The following is a 23773-nucleotide window of genomic DNA, read 5'->3' as shown; positions in this document are numbered from 1 at the left end:
CTCCCTTCCTGTCTATCTTTCTCATCTCATGGTTTCTTCCTTTCCATCCTGTTGCTCTGAAATGCTTTCCTTTCCTCAGTTACTACTTTATTATCTTTTCCTCCCTCTTAGAGGGGAAGGGAACAAAAACATGACAAAAAAGAAATGACTTAAACGAGGCAGGCAATTCTGCCCACCAACCCACTCAATAAACATCTGCCCCTGAGGGTTGGTGTAATGGGAGGTGTCAATCTACCAGCCCTTCAGTGGCTTAGCCATGCTATTCCTGCCATCGGTCTGCATACCCATGTGGTACAGAGGGTATGTGCATCCCACTGTATTCAGTGCATTTTTCATACAACATGGCTCCAAATGCAAGCCATTGATTTCCTCAGGGCCCAATTTAAGAAGCAGCAACTTGTTTCAACATTGGAGAAAACACCTGAGAAGGAATGGGGTCTGCCTTCAAATGGGATTTGAAAGAGTCATTTTGACTATATATGAGTTTCATGTTATGCTGACCTGTGCCTATGTTACTTCATTCTAGCACTTGACTTATGCCATTACTCTTTGGATTACTCTTTAAATTCTATTTAAATACACCACTGCTTAAGTTCTGAGTTTGCCAGCATAAGGGCCTAGAGGTCTGGGCCAGTTCTTCCTAAGTATCACGGCTCTATAATGCCTAGAACAATGTTTCTTTCATAAGGAGTGATCCATGGACCAAACCTAGGATGCCTATAAAAACACAGATTCCCGGGCATTTACTGAGAACCTGCTACAGGCTGGGTATTAACGTAAGGGTGGGAATTCAGCAGAGAACAAAATACATAAGGTTACGTTCTAGTAGGAGAAGCAAAATAAAAATGGAATGGATAAGCAAGAAAGTGTCAGATGGTGACAGATGGTATAATGGGAGTATTAAAAGGTACCTTGATATGCAGAGTGACTAGGAGACCACTTTAACGGATGATGATGGAAAGCCTTGCTAAGGAGCTGATATTGAAGTTGAGACCTGAATCATAAAGAAAGAGAGAGCAATGTAGAGATCTCTAGAGGGAGAAGTTTGGGCAAAGAGAACAGTTGATCCAAGGGCAGGAGTGAATCTATGTGTTTAAGGAAGGCTAGGAAGCTGCAGCACAACGAATAAAGGCAAGTAAGTCGGAAAGGTAGAGAAGGCCAGGTATAAGTGGCCACATAGGGCCCAGTGATGAAGACACTGACGGACTTTACATAGGTGAGTGATAGTATTTGACTTGTGCTTTAATCAGATTGCTCTAGCTGCTCTGAAGAGAAGGCACTGTAGTAGGTTAGAATGAAAGCAGGGAGACCAGCTAACACTATTGAAGAAGACTCAGTAAAAAATGATGGTGGCTTGAGCTAGGGTGGCAGGAGTGGAGATGAAGAGAAGCAGAAAGATTTAAAATATAATTTAGGGACACTTGGGTGGCTCACTTGGCTGAGCACTGGACTTGATTTTGGCTCAGATTATGATCTCACGGTTTGTGAGGTTGAGACCTGCTTCCAGCTCTGCACTTACAATGCCTAGCCTGCTTGGGATTCTCTCTCTCCCTCTCTCTGCACCCCCCCCCCCCCCGGCTTGTGAGCACATGTGTTAGTTATGGATTGAAGAATTGAAAAAGCAAAAAGGAAACACTGAGGTATCACAGAGGTAGTAAATGCAGAAGACAGCCAGCAATTCTAGGACTAGGGGAACATAAAGAAGAAGATGGAATTGCTAAAACCTAAAAGCCTAGAAGAGGAGCCCTGTGGAGTGGAAACTCAGACCTCTGAGCAGGGCTCTGCTTGACTGGTGTTGGTGCTCTGGGGCTGGTACTGTGAGTGTTGGAGAAATTGCAAGAAATTAACCATCACCACTGGAACAAACTATCACTGCTGTGTTGAAGAAGACTGACTAGGGTGATGCTGACAGGAACAGGAAACCAAAACAAGAATAGTAAGCAAACAGGAAGGTGTAATCCCATTCTTCTAGCTTCTAGTTTCTCTTTACTGCCCCTTATGGGTGGATTCTAGCAGGGCACCTACTGGCAAAGGGGGAAATGTGGTCTGCAGAGCCCGGGCCCTGGCATGTCAAAGACAGGAGAGTCCCGTTATCATATCTAAAAAACATTAGCAAAAATTCCGCCATATTGAATACACAGATAATGCCCATATTTTCCTGATGGTTTTATATTTTTTTTTCAGTTTATTTGAATGAAGATCCAAATAATGTCTGTATGTTGCATGTTGATGAGAACTCTTCTTTCATGGGAAGCAAAAACAACCCTGTAGAGGGATGATGGAGACAAACTCACTCTCGTAGAAGAGAAATGGCAGGAAGGCATGTCTGACATATAATAAAATCCCCTTAAGAGAAAGAGCCAGGGAACTGACGAATCTGAGAAGAAGTTATGTCTGAACTCCAACCATGGGGCACATCAGAAAGACACCTTTGGTCAAAAGGATGGAAGTATCCTTGCCCATACTTTATTAAAATACACGACAAAGTTAAACTAAAAGAAAAGCTAGTGATGGAGTGAAAGCCTGCATACTAATGGGAGTCTGACAAAAAATGAAACGTTCAGACCATTTATAAATTCAATGTCCCACATATCATGTCTGCAATATACCCCTCTTTAAGAAGCTTAAGGTCGGGGCGCCTGGGTGGCACAGTCGGTTAAGCGTCCGACTTCAGCCAGGTCACGATCTCGCGGTCCGTGAGTTCGAGCCCCGCGTCGGGCTCTGGGCTGATGGCTCGGAGCCTGGAGCCTGTTTCCGATTCTGTGTCTCCCTCTCTCTCTGCCCCTCCCCCGTTCATGCTCTGTCTCTCTCTGTCCCAAAAATAAATAAAAGACGTTGAAAAAAAAAAAAATTAAAAAAAAAAAAAAAAAGAAGCTTAAGGTCAAGAGACTCATAAATATGGAGAACAAACTGAGGGTTATGGGAGGGGTTGTGGGAGGGGGGAGGGGCTAAATGGGTCAGGGGCACTAAGGAATCTACTCCTGAAATCATTGTTGCACTAGATGCTAACTCATTTGGATGGAAATTTAAAAAAATAAAAAATAAAACAAGTTAAAAAGTAAAAAAAGAAGAAGCTTAAGGTCTACTGTGAAGTGCTGATAAAGAAATACTCTTGACAGTTAAAGTCTTTATTAAAATTGATATTACCTAAAACTCTTTAAAAAACAGTTTAGAAGGGGTGGTGGCATAGGGATAGAAAGGGAGATTATTAGGTATAACCCTGCCTCCCCACCAAGTGCCACATCAGTAGTTCTGGTGGGTGCAAACAGCTCTACTGTGTTTCCACAAGTAAGAAAACACTGAGAAGCTTGTAGCTGAGTTTTTATTCTGGTCTGTGTTGTGCTAATGTGCGATTTTCTTTCTTTTTCTGACTTGTAATTAGGATATAGTACCCAAGGTAGAGACTTCCAAGTTGACAACGAAAGCTAAAAAATTCATACCTTTCTTATCAGCCAACACACAGTTAAAGGGGCCTCTTCTTAGAAAAAGAGAGCGAAAGAAGGATCTACTGAAAGCTTTGGATGCAAATCTAATGTGAAGCTCTGAAGCTTCAAGAGTCATGTGGGGGTTATCTCTAAAATGGGAGATATGGGAGGAGGTGATGCTCTTCAAATCTGAGAAAAGAGCACATTAAATGAGACATACATAGATATGTGCATTCCTTAAAATATAATCCTGTATTTTTGAAGTATGATCGATAACTACTAAATATGCATAGTTTAAGTACAGGTTTATTTATTTATTTTTTTTATACCAAGATAAACGACATGAAGAGTTCTCATAATCATGTTTAAGGGGCAATCAGGCTTTTAAACCAAATGCCACCATTCACCTGGTAGAAACATAGGCTAATTTGAGCCATCAAACTTGGAGGAAATAAAGCTTTTGGAGTGATATCCTGGTAACCTAAACTTAAAATGTGCCAATGGAAGTCAAACAATATTAGATTAGGAACAATGATTTCAGGCATTACTGTACAACTTGTAGGGCACCTATACACTTTGGAACCCTAAAGAAAGCAAATGGAACAAGTCTCCCAGTTCTTACCTGTACCTCCGTATTTGTCTGCCATGTTAATATCAATGTCAGATTTTAAACTCAGCATAGTCCTAAGGACATCATCACTGCCTTTTCCAGCAGCCCACATAAAGGATGTTCTTCCTTCCAGGTCTGAATCATCTTTCACTGAAGGATGTTTTAAAAATACTTTAACTGTTTCCTGTAAGAAAACTTGATTAAAAAAAATTGAGACAAGAGGGTAGCATTTTCTATGGTAATAAAGCCAGTGTTATATGTGACTTCCTCTAAGATGCGAAGTATTTTTTCCCTGCTTTCGAATCAAATGAAATTATCTTTTTTATGAATAATGAAACTACAATTTCCATTGAAAGTAACAATCCTCTTTCTTTATATATTAGTTTTAGTTTCCATACATTTCAAACACACAACCTAACTCCCTCATTCAACATCCTCATAATTGAGGATGAACATCCACAATCAAGTTTGAAAACTTTATAGGTCACTCTTTGAGAGATGAAGTGATGGTTAAAAGACTCATGGGGTGCCTGGGTGGCTCAGTCAGTTAAGCGTCTGACTTTGGCTCAGGTCATGATCTCACAGTTCGTGTGTTCGAGCCCCGCGTCAGGCTCTGTGCTCCAGCTCAGAGCCTGGAGCCTGCTTTGGATTCTGTGTCTTCCTCTCTCTCTCTGTTCTTCCTCCACTCATGCTCTGTCTCACTGTCTCTCAAAAAATGAACAAATGTTAAAAAAAAAATTAAAACACTCAAATATTCAGTGTCATGACCAACATTAAAACATTAGGTTTTTCTTGGACATTTTACATGCAGAGACCTGTATACTCAGCCATGCCTCATACATTCTCTTGTTGTGTGTTTTGCCACTATAATTAAAAAAATATTTAATGCACTTACTGAATAATGATGTGTAACTACTGACAAATGCAGTGTTCAGTTCATTTAAACAGATATTTATTTATCAAGTCCTATATTCCAGGTCCTTCCTCTATGGAATCACACTAAAATTAGGACCTGCAATAATCCTAACAGGGCCTGACAATTTTAATGGGGGTTAATATTCACAGCTTTCTAAATTGCCTCTTTCCTTAAGCCTCAGATGCTTACACACATTTAGGGAGATCATAGAAACTTTAGCTTGAATGGAAGTAAAATAGTTTCAGGAAAAAAAAAAATTCTGGAGGTTGTGAGCTGGCCCAAAGTGTCTAAGTGTTGATGCTCAATATTCTAAAGCAAGAAGAAATTCAAGGGCAGCCCTTCATTCCCAGATGAAGAAGTTTGGGTTCAAGGTCATACAAACACTGGTGGTAGATACAGGAGTGGAGTCCAGAGCTAAATCACAGCACCCTTTCCACTGTATACACCGTATGCCACTGTATACACCGCTTCCTAGTGTTAAAACTCATATTGAGCTACTGAGGCGTTAGAGTGGAGTGCTCTTAGGATCTACTGTGTATGCTTAGTACACACAAGATTGGAATAAACAAGTGGATTTTAAAACTTGGCGATTTTTTGGTCTGTTTTCTTTTACTAATTTGTAAACATTTCCTTGTTGAGTATGTTTTCTTAATGATGAATGTTCACAGAGGTTTGTGGATTTTTGTTATTATTTTCTAAAAAGGGACTTATAGCCTCCTGTGGGTTAACAGAGTCCAAGGAGATGAAGGGGCTTGAAACTGAGCTTAGAAGATTTGCATAATTATTAAAAAATCATCTCTGTAATTGGCAGATTATCCAGAGCAAGTATTTCTTTGGATAAACACCCATAATGTTCTGCCATTCTTCCTTATTCCCAGTAGCTTAGTCACTTAATTGCTGGTATCTGTGCACATGTTAAATTTGGAGTCGAAGATGTGGGTTCAAGATCTTGGGCAAGTCATTTAATCTCTTGAAACCTTGGTTTCTTCCTCTTTAAGTTAGGGATACCACGTCCTCTCTCAGGCTTGCGTTGAAATATGAATCGAGTTCTGATTTCCGTAGGTTTAATAGGCTGGGCCAATGAATTTCTTATCTATCTGTAACAAGAAAGGGCTCCTCTTCAGAATATACTTTGTCTTTTTCTGAGACAATAGAATAATGGGAGACAATAGAAGATAATGGTTTGCCAAAAGTCTAGGTGATACATTTATAGAAATGCCAGGAAGGAGAGACCATAGCTATAGTTGCTCTAGGTACCAGAGACAAAGAATGATGGGAAAATAAGATATTTTAGGAATCTGAGCATTAAATTTATTCAGTGGTGCATTTGGGAAGGTCAGGAAGATAGGATTACACTATGCTGATGATGGCATTCTTATAACGTTTTTAAGTTTGTTTATTTTGAGAGAGAGAAAAAGAGAGAGAGAGAGAGAGAGAGAGAGAGAGCAAGCAGGGGAGGGGCAGAGAGAGAGGGAGAGAGAATCCAAAGTAGGTCCTGCACCCTCAGTGCAGAGCCTAATGTGGGGCTCGAACCCACCAACCGTGAGATCATGACCTGAGCCGAAATCAGGAGTCGGACACTTAAGTGACTGAGCCACTCAGATGCCCACATTCTTATAATTGAATGTAACCAAAGTTTCCACTACACACACCCATGCAGAATACAGTAAAATAAACTCTGACTGCTTTGACATGTGCCTTTTTGGATAAGTCTCTAGTTCTTGGAGGCCACTTAACTCAGGAAGCTGAAACAGCCTAGCTGCTATGTTACTGGCTGGACTGAGGGACATAAAGGATGCAAAAGTGCTTTGTAAAACTGTAAAGGGTGGCAAGGGAAGAATTATTAATAATATTCAATATCTTTAGAAATAATTCACATTTTTGCTTTCTCAGCTATATAATACACAAAATTATTAGCACTAGCAATAGTAAGAATGCATTGCATTTCTTGAGTCCCTGCTCTGTACCAAGAACTACACTAGGCACTGGGCACAAATTTTCTCTGATTCTTACAACAATCCTGAAAGGAAAGGTATAATTATCCTCATTTTACATGTGAAGAAACTAAGGCTTAGGAAGCTAAGAAACTTGTGCCAGGTCATACAGCCAGCCGATGGCAGAGTCAGGATCCCAGCCAAGGTTAGACGAGTTCTAAGGCCTTGCCACACAGAGAAAATACTTGAACACTAAATGCATATAAAACCTTAGTGCCATAAAATTAACCAGAAGATGAAACATACTTACATAGAACAAAATGTTACACTGAACAGTTAATATAAAAACTGTGTTAAAATTTCACATCACTTACAACTATCCCTCGCTTTACAGTCAGAGTTAACAGTCTGAGCAATTGTTAAAATATAATCGCTACACAAACACAAACACTAGTACGTGTAAAACTGAAATGTGAATAAGGTGAGTGGATTGTAGGAATGTCAATTTCCTGTTTATGATACTGTTTCATACTTTTGTAAGCTGTTACCATTGGGGTAAATGTGGCTGAAGGGTACATGGGATCTAGCTGTTTTATTTCTTATGACTGCATATGAATTTGTAATTATGTCAAAATAAACATGTAATTATGCAAAAAGATAACGGTCACATTTTACTTACGGCAAAGTTACTCTGAGCTGCGTAGTGCAAGGGTGTTGCTCCTTGGCTGTCGGATGGGATGGTTCCAGATTTATTTCTTTCTAAAAGGAGATGGACAATCTGTGCATGGCCTGAAAGTAGACACAAGGCAGTTATCACGTAAAAGGACTAGTTAATTTATAATCTATTTTAAGGAAAGTTTTCTGAATAGTGGCCCCCAGTATAGCTTCTTCTAACTTCTCACTAAAATACTATGATCACGTAGAACAAAGGCGAACACTTACAACACTGAAATCTTAATGATTCAATCAGAAAGGAAATGATATGAATTACAATTGCTAGATTGAGAAAGAGTATATTAGGTATCAGCCCACTGCATTCCCTCGCTCTGTTTTATAAAACTGTCCATTAAAAACAGGAGGGAAGCCAGCCCCTGTCAGCCACCAGGGTCCCTAGTATCCAGGTCCCACTGTACAGCTGATCAGAACCGCACAGCTTTTCGGGAGGACAAAGTATAGTAGAGCCTCTTGTAACCTCTGAGGCCTCCTATCAGTCCGCTCTACCCTCCCACCTCCACTTTTTTCACAGTAGGTGGTGATTTCAAATCCCAGAAAACGTGTGGCAGGAATGATGAGGTGGTGGCAGAGAAAATACTCTGCAGTGCATTCTGGGGGATGTGGTTTCCGCAAGTGAAGAGATATAGAAAGGATCAAAGAATGAACAAACATGGTAGCGGCATATTTGGGAGGCCTGAATATCATGCATTCTATTGCTTCCATGTTCTGGGGACCCGGGCAGCAGAAGAACATGGACACACCGCAGGAGAAAAGCAGGCAGAAAAGGGGAATGTGGGTGGGAGTTGTGCTCACAGACCTGCTCCCAGGTATGACGCAGACGGAGTTCTGAGGTGGGCAAAGTGAGATCACAGGCAGACTACTGAGACATGTCATCTTGTTTGAAAGATAAGGAGAAAAATTCTGTAAAGGCAGTATGAAAATACACTATAGGACAGGGAAATAGGAACACCATCAGGAGATGAAACGCATACCTCATAACATGATCTAGAGAAGGGTCCAGAGGAAAAACTCAGGAAACTGTTTGGCATCCTTGACTTGGGCAAAGAGATGTCCTCAATGGAACGAAACAGAATATCCTAAGAAGGAAATAATCTGAAACGCAAAGGTGATGGAAGGAGGCGAAAAGGAAAAAAGCCGAGATACAAAGAAATTGGGATGTGGGAAGGGAATCAAAATACAGCCTAAAATACAATCTATGAGAGTCAGAAAGAAAACAGAACTAGGGAACAAAAAGTCACTTTAGTGACCTGGAGACGAATTTGCGAAGTCCTCCCAGAACGCACCAGACAAAGAGAGAGGGATGAAACTGCACATTGAAGTGAAATCTAAATAATAATTATAAATCTGATAATAAGACGGAATGCAAATGCAAAAAGTATTCTGAAAAGACACAACGTGTAATTTAAAAACTAAGCCTGCAATAATAACTGGGGAAAACTTCAGATCATGTTAACAAATACTAAAAAAGTGATAAGTAAAGGCATGCTAAATTCCTCATTTTAAATTCGGTGGAAATCAATAGATGCAGTTTTGCTTTTAACTCTGACTTATGTTTTAAAAAGTTTTCGATAAATTTAAAAGTAAACACTAATAGAACCTAAAACTCTCCTAAAACACTAGGCAATTCAAAACCAAATAACAACAAACCTAATCTATATACCAAAAGGCAGGGGAAAAAAAACCCCAAAACATCAATAATACTCAAAGAACAGAATAGCAGAAAAAAGACCAAATCATATATCTTATAATAGTGACTATTAATGGGTAAAACTCCTTCACTGAAAGACAAAGACTCTCAGATTACACGCCCTCCAAAGCCAGACACAGACACATTTTTGCACTCTCTCACCTAACAAAGTGATCCCCAAAAAGGTTAAGTAAAAGGGATATCAGGAAAATATGAAGGAAAAAAATCACATATCATAGTATTGGCACAAACATAAAATTAAAGCCCTCCTCCCCAAATACACAAGCATTGAATGTGAAGATTATTTTATATTTACATTTGTCAATGAATGTACATTACTCTTAAAATAAAAACGTGTTAAGATACGATGTTGAAATTGAAACCGATATATAACAGAGAATACATTTATATTACTAAAATTTAAGCATACAACAGAGGGATAGAAGATGCCACATAGCAACTAAAAATTAAATTAAGGGCACCTGGGTGGCTCAGTCAGTTAAACACGCAACTCTTGATTTCAGCTCAGGTCATGATTTCAGGGTTCAGGGATTCGAGCCCAGCGTGGGCTCTGCGCTGACAGGCAGAGACTGCTGGAGATGGTCTCTGCTCCTCCCGTTTGTGCGCATGTGCAAGTGTGCATGTGCAGATGCGCATGCGTGCGTGTGCCCGCGCGCTCTCTCAAAAGAAATAAATGAACTTAAAAATTAAAAAAAAAAAAACCCTTAAATTAATTAAACAGGAGGTGGAAGCTGACAGGTGAAGGGAAGCCATAGAAAGTTTCTGGTACTCATTGTAGTTCCTCCTACCGTTGATCCTTTGACTGACAGCTCACCTAGCAAAGCTGCCCAGTGAAGTGGGGTTCGAAATAAGTTGTCGTAAGACGTTATATTGCAGCTTTCATATGAGGTCAAGACATCAACCACTGTCACATTCCCATCAGCGACCGCAAAGTGAAGAGGTGTCCGACCCTCGTAGTCTTGCCAGTTCAGTAAGGACTCCGTGGGAGCAGCGTCCTATTTTGAAGAAACCAGAGACTTCAGACACACGTGGAATTCTCAGTGAATCACATTTGACATAAGCATGAGCTGAGCCATTTTCTAAACCTGTATATTCATTCTCTGTTAGCACAAGTGATAAAACTCAGAAAAAAAGTATACGTTCTAAACCTTTAAAAATTTCTTGTCATGTTTAACTATAAAAAATGCAGAAAAGATATAATAAGTACCATTACTGACTATCCAGATTAAATAGGTGTCAATATATTGCCTAATGCACTTTTGTACCTGTTATGGATTCGGCTAAAGCTGTATGTTTTATACTTTTGTTCCATATGTATGCATCCATAAACAATACATAAATTATATATGTGTGCTTTCAATATTTATACCTCTGAGTTTATACTATGTATATCCTTTGGCAGTTTTTTTCCTTCAACACTATACTTTTGGGTGTCCATGTTGATACTAGTTCATTTGTTAAGCCACAATTTACTTATCCATTCTTCTTGTGAGGGACAGTTAGGTTATTTACAGTTGTTCCATTATTAACAATAATGCTGCAATGAACATGCTTCCTTTACATGTCCCTTTGTAGCACATGTGTGAGATTTTCCTCTAGCCCAGACACCTAGAAGGGGACTTTCTGGGTACAAGGATATTTACATTATCAATTACGTATTATCAAACTCCTCTCCAAATGGTTACACTAATTAACACATCCAGGACAATGTGTAAAAGTTTTTATTTCCCCACATGCTGGCACAAATTAACCCTTTGGTATTATCAAGCTTACTACATTTTTTCCCCCCTTACAGGAATGCAAGCATTTTGCTGATGTTTTAATTTTATTTATTTTATGAATGAGGTTGCGTTTTATCATATGCTTATTGGCTGGTCTGTTTGAATTGACAGTTCACATTTACTCATTTTTCTCCTAGGTCTTTGTATCTACTGCGAGGTCCCCTTTCAAGAATAAAGGATTTATTTCCCTAGCTGCTGTGAGTGCTGCCAGCAGATGACCCTCAACTGTCAGACTTTTACAATTGCTTCAGCTAAAGACAGTTGCTTCACTCAAGGTCATATCCCTTCTTAGATTAGGTCACAGCCAAAGCCAAGCCTTCCTGCCCCAACCTGAGAACTCTCTGAAAGGCCACACAAGTTTAGAGTTGCCTGTGTGGTCATCCTATTTTATATATATATAAAAAAAAAGTATGAAAGGTATTTTAAACACTTCAAAAAAAGTAGTAGAATTTTACCATGGTGGCATTTTAGGCCTTTGAGTCTCCAAAGGACTAAGATGTGTTTACAAGGAAAAAAAAAAAAGCCAAATCTGTGAGGAAACAAGATACGATGAGTGACAAGTATCCTCCAAGGACTCCAGATACTGGAGTTGACACATACAGAATATAAAATAACTATCTATGAACATGTAAAAAAATTAAAAATGAAATAAAAGGTGAATAAGGTAAAAAAAACTATCAAAATGACGAGGCAGACTTAAAAAACAAGAAACAACAAAAAGAACTTTTAGATGTAAAAATATAGGATTGAGCAATGAATAGGGCAAACGAGAGAGTGGACTCAGGTGAAGAAAGGCTGAGTAAACTGGAAAGCGTGTTTGATATAATTACCCAGAATATGGCAAGAAGATGGAAGGTAAAACAGACGAGACATGGAGAATAAAATAAAAATGTCTAAAATATGTGTAACTGGGACCATAAAGGCAAGAGTGTAGAGAATGAAAGAGAGGTAATATTTAATTTTTTTAATGTTTATCCATTTTTTCAGAGTGAGAGTGTGAGTGGGGGAAGGGCAGAGAGAGAGGGAGACACAGAATCCGAAGCAGCTCCAGGCTCTGAGCTGTCAGCACAGAGCCCAATGTGGGGCTCGAACTCACGAACCACGAGATCATGACCTGGCTGAAGTCGGATGCTTAACCATCTGAGCCACCGAGGTACCCCAAGAGAAGTAATATTGGAAGAGATAATAGCTATATATTTTCCGGAATGGACATGAATTGATAGTATACACCAAACATGACAAAAAACACCCCAAAACCCAAAACCAAAATAATGCACCAAAAAACAAACAAAAAAACCACCCCCCAAACAAAAGAACCTCCCCCCGCCCCCACCGGACACACTGTAGTGAAACTGCAGAATGCCACACAGACAAGAATGTAAAAGCAGCCTGTGAGAAAAGATAAATAATCTCTAAAGCAATGACATTTACACCAATACAGAATGCTCCACAGGAACAATGAAAGGCAGAAGGCAGCAGAAAAGCCTGAAAGAGTAGAGAAAAAGAAGTACTTAGAAGTGTGTATACAGAAAAATTATACATTCGAGAGCATGGTAGAAATGTAGACATTCCTTTTTTAAAAATGTTTATTTGTTTTGAGAGAGAGAGAGAGCGAGAGAGCATGCGTACAAGCAGGGGAGAGGCAGGAAGAGAGGGAGAGAGAGAATCCTAAGCAGGCTTTCTCTCTCAGCGCAGAGCCTGACATGGGGCTCAATCTTACAAACCCTGAGATCATGACCTGAGCCCAAATCAAGAGTCAGATGCTTAACCTACTGAGCCACCCAGACGCACTGAAATGTAGATATTCTTAAGAGCAGAGAGCATTCACCACCAATACATCTACCCTAAAGGTAGATCCCTAAAGGGAGTTCTTAGAATTATATTTCAGGAAGTAAGATATTAACTCCAGAAGGAAAACTTGAGATTCAAGGAGAAATGCAGAGCAAAGGAATCAGTTAACATGCAGGTAGAAATAACTATTGCATATACAAAAGAATATTATCTTTTAAAGTCTAATTTGTGTGTTACAAGCAAATAGGACTAAATATTAGACTACCATAGCTTATAAGCTGGAATTTGAGAAGCACTGATTAGAAACCTCAAAGAATCCACTGATAAATATTCAAAATTAATAAGAAAGTAATAAAAATTAATAAGCAAGTTGGTTAGATTCATATTCAATGAACAAAAATATCAACTGCATTTCCATGTACCTGCAACTACCAGTTAAACATACGTCTTAGGTACACTAACAAAAAATAATAAAAGTTCAGGGGCACCTGACTGCTCAGTCAATAGAGCACTCGACCCTTGATCTCCCTTGAACTCACGTTCAAGCCTCATGCTGGCTATAGAAATCACTTTAAATAAAAGCAGTATTATTTTTATTTTTTTAAGTTTATTTATTTATTTTGAGAGAAAAAGAGCATGAGTCGGAGAAGAGCAGAGAGAGAGGAAGAGAGAGATAATCCCAAGCAGGCTCTGCACTGCCAGCACAGAGCCAGACATGGGGCTCGAACTCACGAAACTGTGAGATCATGACCTGAACCGAAACCAAGAGTTGGACACTCAACTGACTGAGTCACCCACGCACCCCATAAAGCAGCACTATTTTTAAGTAGCAAAAAAAATAGAAATAGTTCCAAATGTCTGTGAATAACTGAATAATGTATGGCTTATTCAGAAAATATAGAATACTACATAATGGCAAAAAATAATATATTACAGGTATACACAGCAACATACATAAAATCACCAGCATAATATTGAGCAAGAAAAGCATGTTGCAAAAGAATACATTCAATGTGATTCCATGTATACAGAATTCAAAAGCATCAAAAATGAAACAATGTAGTGTTTAGGGATACGAATGTATGTGGTAAAACTATAATGAAAATCAGGAATTTAAACACGACATTGAGGATAGTGGCTGCCTCTCAGAAAGGGGAAGAACAGAATGGTGTTGGGAGGTACCCAGGGAACTTCAAAGGTAACGGTTAATGTACTTGTTCTTATGCTCAGAGATGAGTACATGAATATTTGTGGTTTCTATATTCTTTACAACTTTTTTGTTTTTTAAAGTAGGCTCCATGCCCAACACAGGGCTTGAACTCATGACCCTGAGATCAAGAGTTGGGCGCTCCATGGACTGAGCTACCCAGGTGCCCCTTGTATTCTTTATGTCTTACAAGCATTTTACAGATATCTCTACGCAGTGTTTAATAGGCGCAAGTATAAAACAGAGCCAGGGAAGGATAAATACAAATTCAGGAGAGTAGTTGATGGGGGACAGGGCAAGTGTGGCTTAAGTAGAGAGGATGTGTTTGGAAACTGGCATGTCAGAAATTCTGTGTGGTCTTAAATAGCAGCATAGCAGCACTACCGTGTTCTATTTCTTGAGTGATGGGTTCACGTGTCTGTTTTGTTTCTTCTGGTTCATAATTTGTTTGTGTGTCGTATATACGCTTTCGTATACTGGCTATTTCATAACAAAAAAGTTGTTTGTCAGCAAGGCCACCCGGGGCCAGCAGCACCACCGTACTCACCAGGATGCATCGCACCGTATGAACAGCACTGGGATCTTTGTGGTTAGCTGCCCAGTGAAGTGGGATCTTGCCTTCGACGTCAGGGATCCCGATGTTGGAATCGTGCTTGATGAGCAGCTTCACGTGCTCCGGGTTATTGTAATAGGCACTCCAATGTAGAGCCGTTTGCTGCAAAATCGCGAGAGGCTCAGAAACACAGCAACAGTAACACAACAGATTTCCCCCAAGCTTTTATTGTGTGACGGGCACTGTTGTAAGAGCTTTCTGTATTTTACCTCATATAGTCATCGTGATAACTCTAGGCAATGAGTACTCTTGATTCCTCATGTGATTGATGAGGAAAGGGAGCACAAGGTGGATGAGTGCTCTGCTCAGGGGTATGAAGGTAGTAAGCGGCCGGATTGAGATTTAAATCCAGGCAGTCTGAAGAGGCAGTCTGAAGAGGCAGTCTGACCTCTTAATCATGACAGGCATTTACGTCATCAGGTACTAATCAGTGGTAATACTGAGAAAAAGAAAAGCAGGCCGGTGGTTTATGAATAACTATCAACAAAGTAAGTAACAATCTTGATATCGCACCAAGCATTTTAAGAATTTGATAGAATGTTTTGAATTTCAGTATCTATCAAAAAGAAGATCCATGCATAGGAAATCATGGATTTGGAATCCATTTCTTATATCAAAGTACAAATTTAAATTTAACTATAATTTTATAGGATAAATTGTTAGACTTACTACTGATGTTAAGATACATGTTGCAAATACAGCGATATTGGCTTTATTTTGGATAAAAGTTAAAAGCGAACATCCTGTTGGGGCACCTGGCGGGCTCAGCAGGAAGAGCATGCAACTCTTGATCTTGGGTCATGACCTCGAGCTCCGCACTGGGCGTGGAGCTTCCTTAGAGAAAGAAATAAGGGCACCTGGGTGGCTCAGTTGGTTGGGCTTATGTCATGATCTCACGGTTTGTGGGTTCAAGCCCTGCGTCAGGCTCTGTGCTGGCAGCTCAGAGCCTGGAGACTGCTGTGACTCCCCCCTCTGACTTCTGACTCCCCCTCTCTCTGCCCCTCCTCCACTCATGCACTCACACACTCTCTCTCTCTCAAAAATAAATAAACGTGGAAAAAGATTTTTTTTAAATGAACATCCTGAACTTGTTGGCATTGCTTTAAAATCCCCTCTGCCGTTCTCATCAACAAACCACAGTAAGACTGGTCTCTGTATTAAAAGAGTCACTGAGCAAACACAAAGAAATGGTTGGGCTGTACATTATCTCTTATGAACAGCAGTATCATCAATCCAGTCTAGAATCAGATCATTCGCCAGTAGGAACCAAGCTCACTTGCTACACTAAAAACTTTAACTGTTGACATATGTGGAATTTACGTACAGTGCACCTACAGGCATTTAATACGAAGAGTCACTCATTACTTTTTATTTAGTAATGACTGTAGAACAAAAATAGTCACAAATATAATAGAAAATAATTTCCTATAGCTACATTTTCTTCCTTCTTCCTCTTCTTCTTTTTCTTCTTCTTCTTTTTAATTGTTTTAAATGCTTATTTATTTTTGAGAGAGAGAGCGTGAGCGGGAGAGGGGCAGACAGAGAGGGAGACACAGAACCAGAAGCGGGCTCCAGGCTCTGAGCTGTCAGCGCAGAGCCTGACACAGGGCTCAAATTCACGAACTGTGAGATCACGACTTGAGCTGAAGTTGGACGCTCAACCGACTGAGCCACTCAGGTGCCCCTCTTCTTTTTTTTAAGTAGGCTCTATGTCCAATGTGGGGCTTGAACTCACAACCCCAAGACCAAAAGTCTCATGCTCTACTCACTGAGCCAGGCAGGTGCCCCTATAGCCACATTTTCAATAAACAACATATACAGTTTCTGTAATTCTTTTGTTATATTATGTTTGCTCTGAATATGTTTACTGAAAGGTAACACTAGATCTGTTGGATCTAATAGTACAAAGTTTGGGATTGTACTTTCTACATCTTTAAGCAATTTTTTTCTAGTAATTATTATTTTTTTACTGTGATAAAATGTACATAACACAATTTATCATTTTAACTGTTTTTAAATGTACAGTGCAATGGCATTAAGCACATTCCCAAAGCTGTGCAACTTCGGCGCCTTCCACCCCCAGAACCTTTTCACCTTCCTAAACTACACTCCATACCCATTTAACAGTAATTCCCAATTTCCACCTGTTCCCAGCCTTTCACTTAGCATAATGTCTTCAAAATTCATCCATGTTGTAGCGTGTGTCAGAATTTTGTTCCTTTTTAAGGCTGAATAATATTCCCTTGCATGGACTGCATTTTGTTTCTCTAACCATCCATCAACGGACATTGGGATTGTGGTCATCATTCTCCTACTGTGAATAATGCTGCTATGAACATGGGTGTATAAATATCTGCTCACATTTTTGATTTTAGCTCTTCTGGGTTGATACCCAGAAGTGGAACTGTTGGATCATGGGGTAGTTCCATGTTTAATTTTTTGAGAAATTGCCATCCTTTTTTCCATGGTGGCTGCACCGTCTTACATTCCTACCAGCACTGCACAGGGTTCAAATTTCTCCACATCCTCACCAACGCTTGTTATGTTCTATTTTGGTAATGATAGTCCATCCGAAAGCGTGTGAAGTGTTATCTCATGGGGGTTTTACGTTGTTCAGTTTAAATACATGATACAAAACTTTGGGTCTGTGAAAAGCGTAAATTAGAAAAACAAACAAACAACGGATCCTTCCTGTCAGTTTGAGAATCGTTGCTTTGGGCTTTTGTCCTGTTCTCGTCTCTGTGCCTGCCTGGACCTTGCAGATCTGTTTTCCATCTGTCTGGCCAGATTACCTCCCATCCCTGTTCAGTAACAGAACAGACAAGTACTGGACAATAGCAGGGAGTTCCTAGAAGATTCTGAGGAAGACATCATGGTGCCTGAAGACATCTGTGCCTTGGTAAGTGATTCATGGGGCTTTGTGGACTGATCAAAGTGCTTTTTCAGTGAAATATTAGCACTACAAACATGGTGTGAGTTAGGAATAATACTGGTTTACAGTAGTTGTAAAATAAGGTCAGAGTTGATTTCAGAATGCAGGGTTATGTGAGTCATGGGTAAACAAATTCTGAAAACTACAGGAAGAGCCTGTGAAGGGCAGTGTAAGGGTCACTGGACATGAGCCCAGCGGGTTTAATCCCAAGAGTTTTAATCACATATGGGCGTGCTGAAGGTAGCAAGAACTCCATGATTCGGTGCTTCGTGGAAAGGAAGAGGATTTTTGCACTTGTCTAACTGAACACCACATTTTTATTTCCTGTAAAGAACGATCAAAGCATTGGTCAAAACAGTGGCTGGCGTGTTCAGTATGTTAAAATTCAAGATCCGGGAGGATAACTGATCCTGGCAACAAGTGCCAGAGCAGATGTCAGAGCCAAAATGAAATGAATAATATTTATTGTATAGCTAACATTTATTGAGAGTTATTTTATTACGATGCTATGGGAATTGTGTTAAACGCTATTTATATGGGTTTAACCCTATATATATTTATATACCTCATTTTATCTTCAACAACCCTATCATCCCCTTTTCACATATGAGAAAATGGAAGAGCAGAGGAGTTAAGAAAATTTGCCCAAAGGCACAGAACAAGTAACTAGTGGCTTCTAGACTGAAACCCAAGAAGTCTGACGCTAAAGCCCAGACCATTATACCACTGTGCACTTACTACATTGCCCCAGGCATTTGGCCAGAAGGAAACTCACCCTTGGTAACTATCGCTACTAGCTGTCAAATATTGGGGTTTGGAGATAGGCCTGGGTTGAATTCTACTCTTGCCTCTTGGATCTCAGACAGAATTTTAATCTTCCTGAGCTTCAGTTTCCCCATCTGTGAAAAGGAGATGATACTACCTACCACACACGGTTGGTAGGAGGATAAAATGGCAGAATTTAAATGAAATTTTTCACTGGGGAGTATGAAGACTAGAACACATTCCACAATGTGTAGGAGCAGTAGTTCTTCCTTGAGCTTTCACATCATAAAAGGATGTGAATTTGCTTTTTGCTCTTAATTTGCCTCCTGATTTTGGCAGTCCCTTACCTTTTTTTTTTTTTAAATTTAAGTTTATTTATTTATTTTGAGAGAGGGAGAGACAGAGAGGGAGGGAGGAAGAAACTCCTGAGCAGGTGCCGCACCATCAGCACAGAGCCCGATGCGGGGCTTGAACTCACGCAATCATTAGATCATGACCGAAGCTGAAACCAAGAGTTGGGCCCTTAACCGAATGAGGCACCCAGGCGCACCCCCTCTCCCTTACCTTGTTTTTATCCTGGGTATCCACTTCTCCTGGTGCCATAAACTTCAGCAGAAGCGCCAAACACTTGGGGCTCTTGTGCCGAGTGGTCAAGTGCAAAGGAGTCATCTCTTCCAGATCCTTTTGCATCCAGTTTGCTCTGCGTGTAAGTAAGAGTTTCATGAAACGATAATTTCCCTAAATAAATAAATAAATAAATAAATAAATAAATAAATAAATAAAAAGAAAGAAACAGTAAGAAGAAATTTAGTTTGGGGCCAAGACATTTTCTAAATTTTAAAATGTTTTAAGTAGTTTAATTATTCTGCTAGCGTAAAAATATTCAGATATATCAATTGATCAAAGGAAAAATACTTAAAATCCCACTACTCTATCAATTGTTTTACTATGAAAGTTCCCTTCCAACCACTTCCTATATGCATATAATTTACACTGCATGCATATAGTTTACAATAGTTTAAATAGCTGGTCAACGTTTCATTTATTGAACCATTCTAATTTCCAGTATTTTCTTTTATAGAATATGATACAATGTACATTTATTTCCACATAGTTTTCCTTAATTTTTTCATAAGAATAAATGATCAGGAATCAATTTAGTGTGCCAAAGGAGTTTATACAGTTTTTGGTGTATTTTCCAAATTGCTATCCAGTAGCAGCAAAGAATATACTAGCACATTCTGACCCATACAGCACCTATTATTTATATTCAAAGTATAATAACCTTGCGAAATGATCAGAGATTTAAAATCCCAATTTACAGGTGAGGGAGGTGAGATTCACAGTGGTTGAACATTTTGTTCACGGTCATCTGGTTACTAAAGTATAAAGTAGGTGGTTAGTTTTCTTGCAGAGCTACGTAGAGGTACAACTGAGAGAGATGAATCTTGTTCGGAATTTGGGTCCCAGATGCATCTGGTCACCTAAACACCAACCTAGAAGTCACTGGAGGCCATCCACTTGCAGGCAGTACTCTCCACAGCAGTTAAACCCTCCAATCTGGTACAATCAACCCATTCAGAGAAAGCAGCTTAGCTACAGGGGTTAGAGCAATCCACTGGTGGGGATCCAGGTCAACCGTGTGTGTGTGTAATATGGTAGCTTTGAAACCAAACAAAACCCTCAAAAAATTGTCCTTTGGAGCTCCTTCCTGAGATATAGTTTCATATTTCCAATTCTGGTTGGAGCCTTCAGTTTGCTTGGTACCACAGATATTTGAAAGTCAATATAACGCAACTGTACGACATAGTCAAGTTCTCTGCCTGCTTCATGCCTGTTTATCTCTCCCTATTCAAAGCAGAATGGCAGTCAGGGTTATCTGTCCTTTTCATCTTCTGAGATCCTCTACATCCTTAATATTGTTGGAAATGTGGTTTTTTTTAGCATTATAATGTATTGATATTCTACTGTGAGTGGCTATGAGTATTAGTAAGAAAATATTTATGAGTTAAACAGCCCCTCCCCCCATTGTGATGAATGTGAGGCTCTAAGGCAAAGGGACCAGCTAGGGAGACAATGAGGTGCAGAAGGATGATGGTTCCCTGCTCATACCCACAGGGACAGAGATAGGAGTCAACTCAGCTCAAGGGCTGGGCCACAGATAAGAATCAGAGGCTAAAAAAGTGTCCATCAGGCTGTCTATATTAGATGGGCAGACTTGGAATGGACCAAAAAGCAAAGTGACTCAGCTCAATTATTTCCTCTCAGAGAGGCTTTCCTTGACCACCCTAATGGAACTTATTTTGTTGTGCTTCATTCTAGTACCTTTCCATTTCCTTCATAGTACTTTGCTAAGTTTGTAGTTACTTACATTTGTTTATTTCCCTTCCCTGTGATCTCCTTCACGAGCTGTAAGCTTCATGAAGGCAGAGACTGTGTTTTACTGGGCACGGTGCTTGGCTAGCTGCTGGCACAACATAGGTGATTACTTGAAGGACTGAGTAAATCAGAGGAAATAAAGTGGGTGGGGGGATGGGCTAAATGGGTGAGGGGCATTAGGGAAGACACTTGTTGGGATGAGTACTGGGTGTTATACCTAGGTGATGAATCACTGGAATCTACTGCTGAAATCATTATTGCACTATATGCTAACTAACTTGGATGTAAATTAAAAAATTAATTAATTAATTAATTAAAAAAATACCTTCCAGAGGTTTCTCTTTTTGTTTACAAATTCTTAATGTTGCTATATTAGATCATTAACAGTTAAGAATCTTAATTCTCAGATGTCTGGTATTTGGTTACTCTTCCTTTTTAATGTTTTGTTTATTTGAGCATCATTCATCAGGCTTTCTCATGTCATCTAGTGCCAGCTTTTGAGAAGTAAGGTGCTAAAACTTCCTCAAGAGGGCACCCTGCTCTAAATCTCTTGCCATCTTTTCTTTGAAGAAAGAAATGGTGCCCAGGAGAAACAAATCTATGTGGTACTTCTTACCAAAAAATAAAGCATGACCTTTCTGAGTATAACATTTCAAATATTACAGAATAATTCATCACGACCTTTTAAAGATATTCAATCAGACAATCATCTTGATTCTGGAATCCAGAGGAAAGGGGAAGGAAAAAGAAAGAAACAAGAGTATATAGGTGGGGGTGACTACTGACTTACAGACACAGTGCTTTGTGTATTTACACCTTACATTGTTCTGGGGATTCTACCTATAGAAAACATGATGCACTAGGTAATAACATTTATTTACTCACCCCTCAAAAAACACTCATTGAGTCTTGTTATAAAGCAGGCAAGAGTGAAACGTTTACACTAAGCTTTATTTATGACAAAGCTCTAGGACGTATTTGCTCCTCACAGAAGTATCATGGAAAGGTTTTACAGATGAAATAAAGTATCTTCCTGTGCCTCTATTTCCTCATCTGCAAAACAGGGATGGAGTACCTGAGATTATTGTGCATATGAAATGATAAAGATCATATTTGTACTCAGTGCACAAAGTAAATGCTTAGTAAATGTTTGCTGGTTTTATTATGAACAGTTTTCCAATGTGGAGGAGGCAACAAAATATAGCTAATCAAGTAGAAACAAGAATGGCCCATGATTGACAGCATATAGATAGAAAGATCTGACCACACATAGCATATACACTTCAGCTAGAGAAGTGTGGAGAAAACCAAGGTTAGGGACAAGTAAAAGTGGAAATAATTGGGATGTCATAAATAGTGATCTTCTGATTTTTTTTTTTTTTACATTGAGAAAGATGCCTGTACTCTGCCTACAGAGAATGATGACACAGGACCAATAAGGGTGTACCCAGTAGGAAATCTGCGGGAACCCTGGGGAGATGTCAGCTTCTCTTCCCAAAGGCAGAGGCACAACAGATATTATCTATAAATGCTGGGACTGGAAACACTATAATCCATTTGGACCACCATCAACTTCCTGGTCTCATGAACAAGCATTTATTAGATGCCCAGGGCATGCAAACTCAATTCTGAGGATGAGCAGAGGCAGCAGAGAACTCTAAGAACTAAAATCAGGAGAATATTTCTAGTGTCAGTGGAAAAGGGGAAGATACCAGTTCGAAACAGGAAGCTAATTTGATAACCTTCTGAAGGTTGTTATGACTGGGGACCCCTATCCTAGACAACTTTGCTTCCTATAAAGCCCTCTCAATAAAAAACAAACAAACACAATGTTTAAATGTTTCCTTAATATTGCTTAAAATTCAGACTTCTTAAGTTTTCAGGTTTATTCTTAAATGCAAGAATAAGGAGGATTTGGAGTTAATCATTTAGCACCATCTCTTAGGGGCACACAGAACTTAATCCTCAGGTGAACACTGTTTTGGGATCTGTTTTTATAATTTCTGACTGAATAGGAAATAGTATAAGAGTGCAGGAGATAATAGAGTATATGTTCCTAAGAAAACTCATGGTAGGGGGGCGCCTGGGTGGCTCAGTCAGTTAAGTATCCAACTTGATTTTGGCTCAGGTCATGATCTCATGGTTCGTGAGATCGAGCCCCATGTCGGGCTCTGTGCTGACAGTGCGGAACCTGCTTGCAATTCTCTCTATCCTCTCTTTCTGCCCTTCCCTTTGCTTGTGTGTGCGTTCTCTCTCTCTCTCTCTCAAAATAAATAAATATTAAAAAAAAAACTGATGGTAATGAGCACAAGTTGAGAGAGCTGAAGTTAGAGAATGTCCTGATTTAGTCACCAAAAGGACATTAGCCCTGATCTGATCTGATCTGTTACGCCACCGAAGTGAGAAAACATTTACTAATGTCTCTGAAACATTGAATAAGATGTTTTGTTTTGCTATGTAGCCATAATCCTCATCTTAATCTTCCCATAATTAACAGGAGCTTCTTTTGTCTGTGATGTAAATGATTATGACATTTGGATTTCCCCCAAATGCAGGAAAAGGACTACAATATCTAAAAGGGTAAAAGAGGATAAAAAAGTTCTCTGACCTGGAGAACACACTTAAAAGGAATCTGGGAAATAAATCAATCCAAAATGTGACTTTTAACCTTATATATTTTTTTTGTCTGTCCAGTTCTCTAAAATAGGCTCCATTTTTAGAAAAAGCATATAGTCAGTTAATCTTGATAACAATAATATGGGAGTTTTGAGTGAAATGCCTTGATATTTTCCTTCAGATTCTCAATTTATTATTATTTTTTAAGGTTCACATTCGAGAGAGAGAGAGAGAGAGAGAGAGAGAATGAACGGGGGAGGGGGCAGGGAGAGAGGGGAGAGTCTCCAAAGTGGGCTCCGTACTGACAGCAGAGAGCCTGATATGGGGCTTGAACTCATGAACTGTGAGATCATGGCCCGAG

At 39.5% G+C, this 23773-nt stretch overlaps 1 protein-coding gene across 9 annotated transcripts in view; it reads right to left on the bottom strand.

Annotated features, from left to right (window-relative positions):
• INVS (inversin) overlaps positions 1-23773 on the bottom strand; it is a 158199-nt gene that overhangs the window by 58310 nt on the left and 76116 nt on the right. For 3 of the 9 annotated variants that reach the window (XM_053908126.1, XM_053908133.1, XM_053908127.1), the window contains exons 4-8: positions 18982-19155; positions 14655-14822; positions 10143-10323; positions 7565-7674; positions 4048-4219 (exon numbers count right to left, since the gene is read on the bottom strand). In XM_053908126.1, the coding sequence (XP_053764101.1) occupies positions 4048-4219; positions 7565-7674; positions 10143-10323; positions 14655-14822; positions 18982-19155 (805 nt within the window). Of the gene's footprint in view, positions 1-4047; positions 4220-7564; positions 7675-8114; positions 8494-8591; positions 9748-9789; positions 9976-10142; positions 10324-14654; positions 14823-18981; positions 19156-19702; positions 20200-20220; positions 20357-23773 lie in introns of those variants that run through there. The other 6 variants (XM_053908129.1, XM_053908131.1, XM_053908130.1 and 3 more) reach the window with 6 other exon arrangements.

Source organism: Panthera pardus, unplaced genomic scaffold, assembly GCF_024362965.1.
Source record: "Panthera pardus isolate Hobbes unplaced genomic scaffold, ASM2436296v1 HiC_scaffold_20, whole genome shotgun sequence".
In the NCBI taxonomy this organism is placed as follows: Eukaryota; Metazoa; Chordata; class Mammalia; order Carnivora; family Felidae; genus Panthera; species Panthera pardus.
This window is presented reverse-complemented; position numbering and strand designations above follow the sequence as displayed.